Source organism: Pelophylax lessonae, assembly GCF_965119305.1.
Source record: "Pelophylax lessonae genome assembly, chromosome: 4".
Classification (NCBI taxonomy): Eukaryota; Metazoa; Chordata; class Amphibia; order Anura; family Ranidae; genus Pelophylax; species Pelophylax lessonae.
This window is the reverse complement of record NC_138771.1, coordinates 130,790,438-130,808,409: the sequence shown is the minus strand read 5'-3', so window position 1 is coordinate 130,808,409 and position 17,972 is coordinate 130,790,438. Positions and strand designations below refer to the sequence as shown.

Genomic DNA, 17,972 nt, shown 5'->3' with positions numbered 1-17,972 from the left:
TAAACCAGCTGGATTTCTTCCCATAGACATAATAAACATAAAGTCCGAAGTGTCTTTAAGGCATACACACAGCAAGACGGCTTTTAGCCATAAGACTCAGTTCACACTGGTGCGATGCGGGAAACCTTGGAATCCAGTGCGGGTTCCTGCATCGCACCTGAATCTCCGGCGGTTCAAACTGCCCTTTGCGAACCGCTGCAGGTGTCAATACAAAGTTAATGACACCCCCAGATCAGTTCATAGATCGCAGTGCAAATTGTGAATTCAGACAGGAATTGGATCGCATGGGTGTGAACACCCATGCGATCCGATTCTGGTGTGAACCAAAAAAAGGGTCCTGCATGAGTTTGGAGCGAATGTGATGCGAATTCAGGCTCACAGTTTGTATGGCTGAATTTGTATCGCACAGATATCGCATGTGATCTGCACAGGAATGCGGTGCGAATCCAATGTGAGGTCCTGCATCGCACTGGCCCTTACCGTTCATTCTGTTTTTTATGTGCATTATCAGGTAAGATAAAGTTCAGAACCTATACACCGCAGTTTATTACCAAAATAACAATCAGAAAAATTGTGTTGCACTACGAATATACTCAAACATATATTCAAATAATGAAAATCATGTAGTGCTCATACACTGATGAGAATAAAGTGCTATAAGTGCAAAAAAAGAAAAAAAAAATCATCCATAAATATGGATGATAAAACAAAAACTTTTCTTTCACTCATGGTTAGTGTTTGGCTGAAGCCATTTATTACCAATCAACTGTGTTTACCCTTTTTACATCATAATGACAACAGAAACTACCCAAATGACCCTGATCAAAAGTTTACATACCCCAGTTCTTAATACCATGTATTGCCCTCTTTAACATCAATGGCAGCTTGAAGTCTTTTGTGGTATTTGTGGATGAGGCTCTTTATCTTCTCAGATGCTAAAGCTGCCCATTCTTCCTGGCAGAAGCCTCCAGTTCCTGGCAGAAGCCTCCAGTTCCTGGCAGAAGCCTCCAGTTCCTGTAAATTATTGGGCTGTCTGGCATGAACTGCGTTTTTGAGATCTCCCCAGAGTGGCTCAATGATATTGAGGTCAGGAGACTGAGATGACCACTCCAGAACCTTCACTTTATTCTGCTATAGCCAATGACAGGTCTACTTGACCTTGTGTTTAGGACCATTGTCATGTTGGAATGTCCACGTACGTCCCATGCGCAGTCTCCGGGCTGATGAATGCAAATTTTCCTCCAGCATTTTTTGATAACATACTGCATTCATCTTTCTATCAATTCTGACCAAATTTCCTGTGCCTTTGTAGCTCACACATCCCCAAAACATCAGCAATCCACCTCCGTGTTTCACAGTAGGAATGGTGTACCTTTCATCATAGGCCTTGTCTATTCCTCTCCAAATGTAGCGTTTATGGTTGTGGCCAAAAAGCTAAATTTTGGTCTCATCACACCAAATGACTTTGTGGCAGAAGGTTTGAGGCTTGTCTCTGTGCTGTTTGGCATATTGTAAGTGGGATACTTTGTGACATTTGTGTAGTAATGGCTTTCTTCTGGCGACTCGGCCATGCAACCCATCTTTCTTCAAGTGCCTCCTTATTGTGCATCTTGAAACAGCCACACCACATGTTTTCAGAGAGTCCTGTATTCCACCTGAAGTTATTTGTGGGTTTTTCCTTTGCACCCCGAACAATTTTCCTGGCAGTTGTGGCTTAAATTTTAGTTGGTCTTCATGACCATTGTTTGGTTTCACCAGAACCCCTCATTTTCCACTTCTTGATTAGAGTTTGAACAGTGCTGATTGGCATTCTCAATTCCTTGGATATCTTTTTATATCCCTTTCCTGTTTTATACAGTTCAACTAAGTTTTCCCGCACATCCTTTGACAATTCTTTTGCTTTCCCCATGACTCAGAATCCAGAAAAGTCAGTGCAGCACTGGATGAAAGATGCAAGGGTCTGTCAGGAGTCCAGAAACTCATTGACCTCTTATACACATACTAATTACAAGCAAACAGATCACAGGTGAGGATGGTTACCTTTAATAGCCATTCAAACCCCTTTGTGTCAACTTGTGTGCATGTTATCAGGTCAAAATCACCAGGGTGTGTAAACTTTTGATCAGGGTCATTTGGGTATTTTCTGTTGTCATTATGATTTAAAAAAAAGTAAACACAGTTGATTGATAATAAATGGCTTCAGCCAAACACTAACCATGAGTGAAAGAAAAGTTTTTGTTTTGTCATTCATATTCTCGGAAAAATGGGCAAGAAATCATAAATTCTGCCAGGGTATGTAAACTTATGAGCACAACTGTATATATATATATATATATATATATATATATATATATATATATATATATATATACACACAGTGGGTACGGAAAGTATTCAGACCCCCTTAAATTTTTCACTCTTTGTTATATTGCAGCCATTTGCTAAAATCATTTAAGTTCATTCTTCTTCCTCATGAATGTACACATAGCACCCCATACTGACAGAAAAACACAGAATTGTTGACATTGTTGCAGATTTATTAAAAAAGAAAAACTGAAATATCACATGGTCCTAAGTATTCAGACCCTTTGCTGTGACACTCATATATTTAACTCAGGTGCTTTCCATTTCTTCTGATCATCCTTGAGATGGTTCTACACCTTCATTTGAGTCCAGCTGTGTTTGATTATACTGATTGGACTTGATTAGGAAAGCCACACACCTGTCTATATAAGACCTTCCAGATCACAATGCATGTCAGAGCAAATGAGAATCATGAGGTCAAAGGAACTGCCTGAAGAGCTCAGAGACAGAATTGTGGCAAGGCACAGATCTGGCCAAGGTTACAAAAAGATTTCTGCTGCACTTAAGGTTCCTAAGAGCACAGTGGCCTCAATAATCCTCAAATGGAAGACATTTGGGATGACCAGAACCCTTCCCAGAGCTGGCTGTCTGGCCAAACTGAGCTATCGGGGGAGAAGAGCCTTGGTGAGAGAGGTAAAGAAGAACCCAAAGATCACTGTGGCTGAGCTCCAGAGATGCAGTCAGGAGATGGGAGAAAGTTGTAGAAAGTCAACCATCACTGCAGCCCTCCACCAGTCGGGGGCTTTATGGCAGAGTTGCCCGACGGAAGCCTCTCCTCAGTGTAAGCCACATGAAAGCCCGCATGGAGTTTGCTAAAAAACACCTGAAGGACTCCAAGATGGTGAGAAATAAGATTCTCTGGTCTGATGAGACCAAAATAGAACTTTTTGGCCTTAATTCTAAGTGGTATGTGTGGAGAAAACCAGGCACTGCTCATCACCTGTCCAATACAGTCCCAACAGTGAAGCATGGTGGTGGCAGCATCATGCTGTGGGGGTGTTTTTCAGCTGCAGGGACAGGACGACTGGTTGCAATCGAGGGAAAGATGAATGCGGCCAAGTACAGGGATATCCTGGACAAAAACCTTCTCCAGAGTGCTCTGGACCTCAGACTGGGCCGAAGGTTTACCTTCCAACAAGACAATGACCATAAGCACACAGCTAAAATAAAGAAGGAGTGGCTTCACAACAACTCCGTGACTGTTCTTGAATGGCCCAGCCAGAGCCCTGACTTAAACCCAATTGAGCATCTCTGGAGAGACCTAAAAATGGCTGTCCACCAACGTTTACCATCCAACCTGACAGAACTAGAGAGGATCTGCAAGGAGGAATGGCAGAGGATCCCCAAATCCAGGTGTGAAAGACTTGTTGCATCTTTCCCAAAAAGACGCCTGGCTGTATTAGATCAAAAGGGGCTTCTACTAAATACTGAGCAAAGGGTCTGAATACTTAGGACCATGTGATATTTCAGTTTTTCTTTTTTAATAAATCTGCAACAATGTCAACAATTCTGTGTTTTTCTGTCAGTATGGGGTGCTATGTGTCCATTCATGAGGAAGAAGAATGAACTTAAATGATTTTAGCAAATGGCTGCAATATAACAAAAAGTGAAAAATTTAAGGGGGTCTGAATACTTTCCGTACCCACTGTATATACACACACTGTATCTTCTGGTGTATAAGACTACTTTTGAACCTCAAAAAAATTCCCCTAAAAATGGGGGGTCGTCTTATACTCTGAGTATAATATCTCCAAGGTAACCTAAGTATAAGTATTACCGGTAGATGTAATCTCTCAAAACGCTGGCTGTGTGGAAATCCTGTATCGGTATACCGTATGTACCGTAGCTTCGGCTACATACAGTGTACCACACCGAGCCAATCAGGGAGAGCGATGTATTCTATTATTGAATGCAAAGCCTGCTCGGATTGGCGGAGTAACATCAGCCCTCCTCTCTGACTCTGCCAATCCGAGCAGGCTTTGCATTCAATAATAGAATACATCGCTCACTGTGATTGTCTCAGCGCGGTATACTGTATGTAGCCGAAGCTACGGTACATACGGTATACTGGTACAGGATTCCCACACAGCCAGCGTCTTGAGATTACATCTACTGGTAATACTTAGGGTACCTTGGGGATATTATGAGAGATTACATGTATTACAGTACTTGGGGTACCTTGGAGCTCTATGAGAAATCTGATGTTTTTCAATGGTGTTGCCTTGCTTCGGAAGGGGGGTAGTCTTATACGGCGAGTATAGCCCAAAACCTATGTTTTAACTTGAAAATTAGGGGGGTCATCTTATACGCCCAGTCGTCTTATACGCCAGAAAATACGGTATATATATATATATATATATATTTAATTATTTTTAATAACTGTCTCATTTAACATTCTTATTAATAAATTGATGACCATCATTTACAAGAGGAGAAGCTTCTTATGTAGGGTACACGCTTATGAATCAGAACGAACGGTTTCAATATTTTAAGCAAAACTTACAATATTGGATGTTTCTTTAACACCTGTTCTTTCAACTGACTTTGTGGCATTATATTGAAGAGGAGAAGAACTGGTTAATGGGCAATCCAATTATTTTTGCTCTAGGGATTGTTTCTCTATACATTACCTACTTTGTTTTTTACGTAAAGTGGTTTTAAACCCCATTTGTGAAATCAGACCTGGGCTGGGCATATATCTCGCTCTCTCCAAAGCTCTGAGTGCCGTGTCTTTCTGCTGCTCCATTCCTCTGTTACCAGTATGATAACTTCTAACAGGCTCTCCAACACAGGAGATAAAAGCAGCTGGAAATATGTTTCGGGGAGGGAACTTAGAGATAGATAAGCAGAGAGCTGGTCTGTTCAGACCGCAGCTCTGCAAGTTTCTTTATTTCTCTGCCTATGTGGAAGGGGGGGTGCCTTTCCACCAATCAGCTCTCACACAATGTATGCCCAGACTCCACACCCACCCCCTATGTGCTGCTGAATGAGGACAAAAGATTAGTAACACGGTGTGCTCTTTCCAAGGAGTGTAGAAAGGGAAAGACTGCAGATATACAAGTAAACTTATGTAGGGAGCCTTGTTTTATCGTTTATTCTCTGGGTTATAATCTGAGGCTATTCACTTCAATGGGTATAGGACAGGGTTTACAACCATTTTGTAAGGAAGCAAGTCTGTGTCAATACTGGTCAAACAAACCAATCCCTTTTTGCACAAAATGACTGTTTTCACAGTATCGGTTGAGGTTTTAGCAGAAATACAGTGCTGGACAACTGTTCTCAGTATGTTTTCAGTGAGAACATAACAGATAACTGTCACAACACATGACACATATTATAAGTGCTATTTGAGGTTGGGCTGTGAGACCTAATTTATCTGAGATGATGTATCTAATCTCAAAACCACATAAAAAAACAGAACATCATAAGACTAGAATGCTATATAGTAAGCAAAAAAGAATACTCCAACTGAAACATCTCAGTGTTAAATAGAATCTGAATATAACGCTGCTGGAGTAAATAGAGCCAACATTCTGCTTTGGTGTTAGCAGGATTTGGCTAAAATCGGAGGCATTTAATGCCAGCTTTAGTTATGGTGGGTCAAGTCAGCTGTAAAGCAGGCCAGTCTGATCGGAATTTTACAGGCCATATTTTAATCTGTGTGGCCACCCCTGTTCCACAGCTGTTCATAAGATCGACTTCTGTCAGGCAGTGGCTGCAGTCACTGATCAGTGTATTCTGACAGCACTGGGTCCGGCTGTCATAATACAATGTCCCGGTGGGGGGGATTCTTCCATCCACCTCATTTGTGTGGATGGAGGAATCTATTAGTCTTTAAAACTACCCATCTATGGCCAACCTAAGACCTTGGAACTTTTCCTGTTTCAAACCAGTTTCCATCTCCATATCATAAATGGCCAAGAGGAATTGAGGTAACTCTAAGCTTTATCTCAGAATCTTTGACAGACATATAACACCTTTAAAGCTGACCATATACTATGCAATCTGATTGCACAATCCCTGTACAATCTCCTTTAGATTTACCAATACACTGCATACTTGGTAGATCTAAAAGAGATCGTACAATCAGATTTTTACAGTGTATGGACACCTTAAGTCTCTAGCATCTACCAGAAACAAAAACAGTTTTGGTTGGACTGACCCATCAATAACTTGTGCATTATATTATACACATTTTTATAGGTGACAATTTAAAAAACCCACACCAAGAAACATTACAATTTACCTTTTACTCATCTCATTTAAAGCTAACTCAACCTTTCAGAGTGTGACAGAACGACCCAGGACAGGGACTTTTAGAGGGGACTGCAGGCTAGCCTCTTGCCAACTGACTATGGGCCCTGGCGTTTGAGGGGGCTCTATTCTTCGGGAGGTGTGTGCCTGGGGGACCATTGGAGTAATTTGACTTCGGATTCACGTCTATGTCCCCCCAGACTCTGGGAACTGGAGGATCGGGATACAGATTTGGGGCCTCTAAGCCCAAACCAGCATATTGACTGCTTCAACTCCTCCAAGACTCAAAGCAGATGTTAATATAATCAGCTCAATACAAACTGATACTGAGGTCTCCTGTTATAATCTGTTTATTAACCTCTTGGAGACCGCCCACCATAGTATTACTGCGGCAGGGCGGCTCGGCTGCGCAAAATCACGTAGTACTATGTGATTTCGTGCACGAAGTCTGTGTTTAGACACAGCGGGGGCGGGCTGCGGGAGAAGCGGCGAAGATTGCCACCGTACTCCCACAATCATCAGATAAACTGACAGAAGACCTGCCTGCTTATGTAAACAAAGCAGGCGAGTCTTCTGTTAGACAGGCAGGGAGAGATCAGAAGTTTCAGCTAAACTGAAAACCCTATCTCTCTGTGCCTGTCACAGAACCCCCCCCCCCCCACAGTGAGCAAGCATATTTAGGCACACATTCACCCCTTTGATCACCCCCAGTGTTAACCCCTTCCCCGCCAGTGTCATTTATACAGTAACAGTGCATAATATTACTGTATTAATGTCACTGGTCAAAAATGTCAGTTAGGGGCCCAATCTGTCCGCCGCAATGTCACAGTCCCACTAAAAATCGCTGATCGCCGCCATTACTAATAAAAAAAAAAAGATAAATAAATAAAAATTCCAAAAATCTATCCCGCAATTTGTAAACGCTATAGCTTTTGCGCAAACCAATTAAAATACACTTTTTGGATTTTTTTTTACCAAAAATATGTAGCAGAATACAAATTGGCCTAAACTGATAAAAAAGATTTCGATTTTTTACATTTTTTTATTGGGAATGTTTTATGGCAGAAAGTAAAAATTAAGGCGTTTTTTTTTTTTTTTAATCGTCGCTCTTTTTTTGTTTATAGTGAAAAATCTAAATTTCGCAGAGGTGATCAAATACCACCAAAAGAAAGCTCTATTTGTTGGAAAAAAAAGGACCTCAATTATATTTGGGTACAGCGTCGCACGACCACGCAATTTTTCGTTAAAATAACGCAGTGCCGAATCGCAAAAAATGGCCTGGTAATTAAGGGGGTAAAACCTTCTGGAGCTGAAGTGGTTAAGGTGTTATGTGTTTATTGTGTCTCTCCCATTGTGTGCATCCTAGGTGAGAATTCCCATTGTTAATTGAGTCACCTATTGTTTCTGTCTGTTGGGTAATCCTCTTAGAGGTTCCTACATGATGGGATTAGCCTTATTTAAACTTTACCTCATTAGCCAAGCATTTTGGGATGTTTTAGGTCATATTTGGTTCTATTGTTTATGTGATGACTGACTGAAATGTATAAAAATCTGTATTTCTGTTTAATAAACAGTCATTCCTTTGGTTTTATCTCAACATCTTGTCTGTGTACGATTCCTGGGGTAAAATGGCTGGTATTAGCTCTTGGTCTACTGGAAGGGTTTAGCGAGCAGGAGGCACTGTTTAGCAGAAGCACCCATGCTGGGTGCCAGGCGTCCAGTCACAGCAAGTTACATGTTATACCCATATTAAGAGCTCTTTCACACGACCGCTCCCATTTCTTCTTCCGCTGCGGTACTTTTTTTTTTCTCGGACACGGATGACACTTGTGTCATCCGCTCCGTATGTCCGCATATCATCCTATCCGTTTGCGGATGATATACGGACATAATGCATGTCTATGGGGATTGCGGATGTCAGCGGATGACACTGCTGACATCCAATTTTGCATCAGTTCCGTTTTTTTAACGGAGGAAAAATAGGGTTCTGTTCCATTCCAAAAAACGGAACAGAACTGAAAGGATGAAAATCGGATGTCAGCGGATGGTCATCCACTGACATCCGCAATCCCACTGACAAGCATTATGTCCGTATATCACCCGCAAACGATGGGGTGATATACGGACATACGGAACGCCCGTGTGAAAGAGCCCGAAGGGTGAAACATTGTCAGTGTGCACACACGCCCTCCTTAAACCAGCAACCCTCAAATTTACAGAATCGAAAGTGGGTCTTCTTCTCCTTGCCAGCTGTCAGATTTGAAATCAGCGTGGCTGTGCATGGCTCTTCCCGCACAGCTGTAAAGTTATTTCACAGGAATCTGTTAAAGTGTTACTAAACCCACAACAGTAAAATCAGTCTGTATATATGCAGTAAACTCACAACAGTAAAATCAGTCTGTATATATGCAGTAAAGTATGCTTGTTTTACTCACTGTAGAACCTAAGGGGCTAATCCTCCACATTGTGTAAAAAGGCTGTTTGATCCTGTATGCACAGATCCTCCTCTTCTTCCACTGACTCCAGAACATGTCCGGATAAGACAGGGCTTTTGGAGTCAAGCTGCACATGCTCAGTTTGGTGCGTATTGCTAGAGAGTTTTTTTTTCTTTGGGAGAGTACATGTGATCAGCACAGGGCCAATCAGCACTATCCAGACAGTGGGTCAGGGATCCTGCATCCTGATAGGACAGCCAGTGCAGTATGAAAACTCTTCCTACATGCTTTAACCAGACACTGATAGAAGTCACAAGACTGCTATATACTGCTGATGAGAAAAGGTATTTAGCAGTTTATATTTACTAAAATAATTTTATTTCCATGTTCTGTGTACTGTGGGAGACCAGATATAGTGAAAACTGCCTCCGAGGCAGAGGGACTGTAGTTCTCAATGGAGCACATGAACGGTGACATCGGCGCACTTGGAATCCATTGATACTTCCTCTAACCCTGTAGCTGAAAGTCCATTCACTGGATTGTGCTAATGTTCACAGGGACCGGATGCAAAGGAGGAGATTTACAGGTGCACGCAGAATCTGGTGCAGCTGTGCATAGTAACCAATAAGCTTCTAGCTTTTATTGTCAAAGCTTAAGCAGGCCATAGACAAGTAAAAAAGTGAACGAACATCATGTCGACCAGCGAATCGTTAATTTTTCTACACATTAGTCTGCCAGCTGCGATACACAATTTTCGGTTTTTGCAGAAAATCAAAACAATTGATGCAACAATCATATGAATTATTTTCATTTCGATTGACAAAACTTTGTTTTTTTCTACTTGTCTATGGCCTATTTTGATTGAACAAGCTTAGATTCTCTTAGATTGTAAGCTCTAACGAGCAGGGCCCTCTGATTCCTACTGTAATAAAGTGTATTGTATTTGCACTATCTACCCTCTAGTTGTAAAGCGCTGCATAAGCTATATAAATCCTATATAATAATAATAACAAGCTGAAGTTGGAAGCTGATTAGTTACTATGCACAGCTGCACCAGATTCTGTGTGCTCCAGTTTTAGTAAATCCCCCCTCCCCAAAGGATGTACACAGCACAGGGAGGGAAAGCATGAACAGAGCACAAGAAAAAAAAAAGAAAGCAAAAACTGTACTTTTAGTTATACAAAAAAAAAAAAAATAATGCAAACTAACTGTATAATCCCATGGCTATTTAAAGTGAAATGACCACCTGAGTAGTAGACGAACCTAAGGGGACGTTCAGACATGCGGCTGGAGAAGTGGTGAAAGCAGGCGGTTAAGCTGCAGTTTACCACCCCCCCCCCCCCCCAAACTGCCCACCTATACAAAGGTATGCAGTAGAGGCGTAACTAGAACCTTCAGGGCCCCGGTGCAAGAAACCATAAGGGGCCCCCAAGACCTCTGGCCGGGGCCCTTCCCTTCAAGTCTAGGGCTCTCCCCACTAATCCTGGGGCTCTTTACTCTCGTTTCGGGGGCCCTTTATTACGGTCGCACAGCGGGATTCTTTCACAAGTTCTGCAGTGGGCCCCCTTCCTGCAATCTTGGGGCCTCCCCACTGTGGTGCAATGCCAGGGCCCGGTCGCAAGTGTGACCTTTGTGATTCGGGAAGTTCACCCACTGGTGTCAGTAGTTTTTATTTTTTAGTATTTTAATTGTATTATTTTTTATCATCTTATTTTATTTTTTTACAATGTCACTGACGATGACTCTGTCCATTTAGAAAAGGAAAGAGCTAGTAAATTACATATTTACTGGTTCTTCCTGGTTCTCCATTGTGAGTTGAGACACATCCCCTGCAGCAGCCGGCAGAAGAGGGAAGGGAGCACTGTGGTGGTGGGGGGGGGGGGGGGGGGCAGCACAGTAGGGGTGGGGACCAGGGGAGCACATAGAGGCCCAGAGATAGCAGAATACAAGTGAACTGAATAGGAGTGGCGGGACAGCATACAGAGGAACCAATCTCCTCCATTTTCCTCCTGCTGCTACAGGAGGAAAAAGGAGGACAGTGATTTCTCTACATGCTGCCACCGCCACCCCTCCTATCCAGGTGTACATGGGAGCTGCACAGGCCCCCTGGAGCATGGGGCCCGGTAGCAATTGCAACCCCTGTAGTTACGCCCCTGGCATGCAGACACTTAGAGCTGTGCACATGCAGTGGCCGCGATTCTTTGAGGCAAAAAATTAAACAGCATGTTGCATTTGGCAAGAGGTACTGCCGAACATAACTTATTCATAACAAGGCAAAAAACATGGTTGAGGCGAGGTGGGTTGGCATTTTTATGGTTAAAAGAAGCAGTGAGGAGTCAACATATCACCGCTTGACAAACACCTCTGAAAAGGGGTCTACCACAGAGTTAGAGGGGCATCAAGGGCAGCCATAAGTGAGAACAAGGGAACACAAGGGAACTTCAGTATGAATTGTAGAGTTACAGTATGTGTACATAGGTGTGTGAACAGAGATCTAACAGAGCTAAACTGCAAACTTGTACTCACCTTAGAGGGCTGTATGCTGAATGCTCTGGATCTCATGTCTACCCTCTGAAACTGGTCAATAAATGGGACAACCAGAACCAGGCCTGGACCTTTGGGTGGTTGAACTCGCCCGAGACGAAATATCACCATCCGCTCATAATCATAAACAATCTGTTAAAGTTACAAGATATTGGAACATGACTTACTTGTAATACCTCATGAATGGTAAGAAGCTCTATAACTATTGAGATCTGCACCTAATATTACAAAGGTTTTCATATAATCGCAAACCAACATCAGCATTTAGTGCCAGATTTAGTTCCAAATAACATAACTGTATCCAATAAATCAACTGCATATATCTATATAGATATAGATATATATATAGGCATATGGTTGTTGCCGGTGCATAGGGAAGGGTTATGTTTGGCTTCTGTGGCTCTGGGAGAAGCACTATATACACTATATTACCAAAAGTATTGGGACGCTGCCTTTACATGCACATGAACTTTAATGGCATCCCAGTCTTAGTCTGTAGGAATGTAGTCCTTATAGACCTTGCTTTGTGCACTGGTGCGCAGTCATGTTGGAATAGGAAGGGGCCGTCCCCAAACTGTTCCCACAAAGTTGGGAGCATGGATTTGGAACTAAGGGGCCAAGCCCAACCCCTGAAAAGCAGCCCCACACCATAATCCCCCTCCACCAAATTATTTGGACCAATGCACAAAGCAAGGTCCATAAAGACATGCATGAGCAAGTTTAGGGTGGAGGAGTCCTGACCTCAACCAGACAGAACACCTTTGGGATGAATTGGAGCGGAGACTGTAAGCCAAGCCTTCTCATCCACATCAGTACCTAACCTCACAAATGTGCTTCTGGAAGGATGGTCAAACATTCCCATAGACACACTCCTAAACCTTGTGGACAGCCTTTCCAGAAGAGTTGATGCTGTTATAGTTGCAAAGGGTGTGCCAACTCAACTGGAATGGCATTAAAGTTCATGTGCGCATAAAGGCAAGCGTCCCAATACTTTTGGTTCTATAGTGTATGGCTGACTGTGTGTCATGGTGGTGGTGAGGTGCTGTATCTATAGCCCACAGATGGATTTAGATTTTTAGAAGGTTTTTTTACCTTAAGGCAGAGAATGCATTAAGGTATAAAAATTAAAAAAAACTCCTCCCTTTACAACCACTTTAATATAATTTGGACACTTAACTAAATATTTTTTTTGTTTTTTGTTTTTTAAAACAATCAACAGTCAGTATGATTTTAATGGATCTAAGCAAAATAATTCACTAAGAAGTGATCAGTTGATGTACAGAACAGAGGAATGACTGCCATCTGATGCTATGAATAATACTTCCACTTTTTATATAACAGCGTGATTGATGTTCCTTGTTTTAATTGAGAATTCACTTCAGTACATAGAATTGGATAATCGGGTAAAGAGGAATGCTAAGCTTGTTTCAGCTATCCATTTCCTCTAATATGGAAAATCAATGTATGCTTCAGTTCTCCTTTCACCAACAATGAACATTTCTTATTCACTTGCTTATCTCTGTTAAAGAGCAACTCCACTTTTGTTGAGAAAAAAAAAACATTCCCCTCTGGGTGATCTATGCACATTACAAGGATTTTAACAAACTTTGCTGAAGATTCCTACCTTTTGTTATTTTGCAGAAATCCCTGTGTGTTTGTCTGTGTCCATGTGGTAGGGTAATCTAATTAGAGTGGTTTCAAAATGATCAAACAGCTGCTGTGCCTGCAGGGCTCTAATAAGAAAAGTGGCAAAGTCTGCATCCCTTTAGACATAATTTTCAATTGGGAGTATCTCACCAAATATGACATTTTTGTTGCAGGGGATGCCTAAAATCTGACTTGTATCTTAGTGTAGACTTCTGGGAAAATTGGTGAGCCAATCACTCAAGCAGGAAATTATGTGTACAGAACACCTCCAGGTAGCCATAGTGCATTGCATTTTCAGAAAAATACAGCACTGCAGATTGAAAAGGAAAGGTAATTTTTTAATAATATTTTATTGTCTTTATTTGCTATTTTTTCCCCACGAAAGTGGAGTTACGCTTTAAGGAATGATCTTGCTCACTGTCAATGCTGATTGGTCTTCAGCTTTCCCTGCATTCTGAGTGTATCCTGTATCTGACTTCTGTTGACGACCCAGCTTGTTACTGATCTGATCCTGGATTCTGCTTTTACCTCTGCCCACCTGTTCCATTCAATTACAATATTACTTACATCTGTTTGATAAGGGCAAATACCCATCAATTCTGTCCTACTAGAAATCTTGTGAACTAATAACGTGTTCTCTGCCTATGTGGACTGTTGCCAGTGAGCTTTTGGCACTTTTCCACTGCAAGTACCGGCTCGGCTCTACTCGGCCCTGCTTGCTTTTCCACTGCTGGTACCGCATGGTACGGTGTTGGAACGGTTCGGTACGGTACGGTATGGTTTGCTTTTCCACTAAAGTAGTACTAAAGTTAAGTGGCTAGTGGTGACTGCATGCAAAGGATTGTGGGATATGGTACCGGGTATGGTACCTCTTGGAACCACAATCGAGGTGGTACTGTTTTTGAGAGCCGTACCGTTCGGTTCCATGCAGTGGAAAAGCGCCGCCGTACCGTACCGTACCGTACTGAACCGTTCCTACACCATACCATGCGGTACCAGCAGTGGAAAAGCACAAAAGCGAGCCGAACCGTTCGGTTCCATGCAGTGGAAAAGAGCCATTTGTTCTTAACTGTGGACTACAAAACACCTGCCCTCTATATTATGGGAAAGAGGCAAGGTTAAGGTATTCGGTATGTCTTGTCCTAGAGTGACAACACTGCGCACCCATAACTACAGAACGGGGTGTATGTGATGTCACCCTAGGGCAGGATGTGTGAAGTTGAAAATGAAGGAAAAAAGCCAGATTGAAGAAATCGAATGCAGCCACCACGTCTAAAGACTGAGAATATGTAATATATAACATTTTGCTCTTGGGTTTGGAAACCCTTTAAATAAGGGATGATGAAGTAAGGATTTAAAGTAATATTTTACCTTTATGGAAAACCAAATGGAAATAGGCAAGGTGATGATCATGATCAGAAAACTGAGGCAGGTGATTACTGTGTGACAAAACTTCATCAGCCATATGTCGGATTTACCTGTGGGGAACAAGAGGTTAAATTAGTTTACTCTAAATGGTGTACATAAGCCATAGTAAAAGAGGGACATAAGGTACATAGGGGGGGGGGGGGGTGTTTATCAGTTCTGTGTCACAGCAAGGCAGTACTGAATAGGAGCAGAGATGCAGTTTATGGAACAGATTTACTATAATAGTTTACCTGGATTCATAAATTCCTCCCTAAGCTGCTTTAGAAGCAGCACAGAATGAAAGCTGCCCCTATACAAACACTGAGTAGCAAGCTGTCAGCCTGTAAAGTCCAGCGGTTTATCAGCTCTTAGTGACCACCAGCGGATCCCAGCTACTTTTTATATGCTGTGTTGTGAATGGTGAGATCATTCTAATTACAAAACAGCAAACAAAAAATGGCATTTTTGACGTACCATAAAATCCATTTCTCAGATGTTCATTGATGGACACAGCTCCTGATTTTCTTAACCATTGGGTTATACTGCCTTACAGGGCAGTTATACTCCTAATAGGGATTTCGCCTAGCAACTAGCTTTGGTCGTCCCCACTCTTCAGTGACAATTCTGTCAAAATAGTAGGGGAAAGAGAACTCCTTTGCCGCTCTGGATGGCTTGTGAGTGCCAAAGGGAACCTGCGCCTCCATCGCAGCCGCAGCTGCGTCCTCCAACTTTTAGTCTCAAGCACAGATAACAATCAGTGCATCCACCAGCGCCTTTTTGTGCGCAGTTGCAGAAGCGGAGGAATCATCCTCACTAAGGATTCAGGGCATGTGGTCGCAGACCCAGCAGGGTGACCCATGTCCAGAGCGGCCAAATCAGATTCGGGATCTGAGGAGACAGATGTGGCAGGGGAAGGCAGGGGGCGCTTTATGCCAGCCCGTCGCCCAAAAGCCACCTCCACTCAGTAAACAAAGGACTCTAGGACCGCCGTCCATCTATGGATGGGACCCGGAGGGCCCCCCAGCCCCAGAGAGGGGTTTAGGTGGGGAGATGTTCTCCAAAGACTCCATGAGTCACCAGGGGGACCACAAAAAAAGTGTAAACCACTACTAAGGGACAACCCCCACCGCTCTAGAAGCATCACATGGTTGCCAGTCACAGAGCACCAATCGATCCTCAGCAGAGAGGGCGAGGACCCCACCAGACTCACCACCCTGCAGAATCCAGGCACCGCAGCCACCAGGAGAATCTGCACTGCAGGAGTGGCGATAAGGAAATTAAAGGCTCCAGTAATAAGCACCAGGGAATGAGGAGGGGCTCCCACTGCCAAAATCCCCATACAGAGGGATCCACTGTCATGGCCGCCACTATTTTCATTGGCAAACCACTGCAAAATGTCCGCCAGACTACACAAACCAAGCCATGCATTAAACACACAGGCTACAAGAAAATGGTGGCCCTGTATGGCAACACGAGGCTCCCAGGGACCTGGGAGGGATCACTAGGCCTCAAGGACAGGCCCAGGCAAGAGCCCCCACCAGGTACAACCCCCCTCCCACAGGCGATCGTTCAGTCACCAGCAGCCCACCCCTGGCCCCATCGCCAGCATAGAGCTCTGCCCCCAGCCCAGGAGGTGGACCAGACCACCCACACAGCCCCAGCATAAATAGAGGGGGGGTAGGATTGGGGGGGCAGTTGAAGGGGGGTGCCTGACAGGAAGGAGGGGAACCTGGGGGTCTGACTGTCCCAAGGAGGGGCCCACATCAACCCCAAAAGCCTCCAGTGGGAGAGGGGGGCAGCTAATCACCATACCAGGAACCAGATGGGCACCGCTCCAGACATAAGCCCTCGCTATCGAAATGAGGGGGCTGTCAGCCAGGAGGAACGCTGCAACTCAGGCTGAGATCCATTCGTACGTGACCTCGAGAGGATTTTAACTTGCAGGCCAGCCCCCGTCCGGTGGGGCTATGTCGCAGCCGACCTAGCGCGGAGTTGAGGTCTGCACGCCCTCACTGGCCAGACTGGGGTGAACACTGGATCTTGATTATCCAGCCCGTCACCCAGTCTGGCAGTTGATTGCAGAACTCTGGCAGAAAAAAAACAGGAGAAAGAATTCTCTCTGAAAAGAAAAAATTGCCAGGACCAGAGATCCCAGCAAGGAACTAGGTCCTTTCTCCGGACTAGGCAGAAACAAATTGAGTACCTATAACAGAGAGAGGGAGTATACCCCCTGGGACTGCCCATAGATGTAGCCAGGCTCCCGAAATTTGATTTAAAAAATTGGCTGAGGTGTTGACACTGCTGGATTCCTGGACAGGTAAGTGTGGTAATATTAAAAGTCAGCAGCTACAGTATTTGTAGCTGCTGACTTTTAATGTGTTCTGAAGGAGCCTGGAGCTCCTCTTTAAAGTCAATCCACAAAAGGAAATAAAAAAAATGCATGCCGTAAATAGGTAGTGGTCCTGATATGCAATGATTAAGGAACCAGAAACCGCCGGTAATCCTTAAAAACTGGTACACAACACGGTTGTTAAGGAGTTGGCAGCTACAACGTCCTTAACAACCAAAGAGTCATCAGGTGGATGGAAAGGAAAGAAAAGGAATGCTGGCATTAAAAAGCAAGTAAAAAGACAGCGTGGCCCCTGCCATGCGATAAGGCAGTGTAAAGATAACTGAGGGTAAGCAAGTGTAATTATACGTGTTGTATACTGTACTCAGATTAGTAAAATGATTTTGAATTGATTGCTAAGGTTTAATATTTTTTTTTTATTCCCTTCTTGCGCTCAGGATCATCTTATGAATAGAACTTCTGTACAGTAAGGTGTAAATTTGATGTTTTTTTTTCTTATTTCAAACTAAAAACGTGACTGCCAATCACATCTGATTGTAGCCTCTCCATAGCTTATAATTGTATTTATGATATAATATTTTATGCATGATGTTAAACTGGTACACATCCAGGGACTTCTGATGTGGCCTTCCTGGAACAGTGAAATGTATTGTGTATGTACATGCTGTGGATGGGGTTACCAGTATAGGGGGGGGGGGGGGGTTCGTTCTCTCAAAGAATAGGTAGATCGTTTTAAACCTTTTTTTGTCATGGTGAATTTTAGAATTAATAAACCTGGGAGGCTGGGCTGATTTGACATTATTAAAATTTGTATTTTTTAATCAAGGTATGTTTGTCTTTTGAGAGATATTGCACCTACAAAGTCCCTGTCAAGGAAGGCATGTTCATAGCACATATGGAGCTCCACGGCACACACGTATGCAGACCAGCAACTGGCTGGGCAGATATTCATAGTCATGGGCTAGGGAGCA

The 17,972-nt window shown here is 43.3% G+C and overlaps 1 protein-coding gene across 1 annotated transcript in view; it reads right to left on the bottom strand.

Annotated features, from left to right (window-relative positions):
• STOML1 (stomatin like 1) overlaps positions 1-17,972 on the bottom strand; it is a 65,220-nt gene that overhangs the window by 46,020 nt on the left and 1,228 nt on the right. The window contains exons 3-4 of the mRNA XM_082256569.1: positions 14,616-14,722; positions 11,580-11,729 (exon numbers count right to left, since the gene is read on the bottom strand). Coding sequence (XP_082112695.1) covers positions 11,580-11,729; positions 14,616-14,722 — 257 coding nt within the window. The remainder of the gene's footprint in view (positions 1-11,579; positions 11,730-14,615; positions 14,723-17,972) is intronic.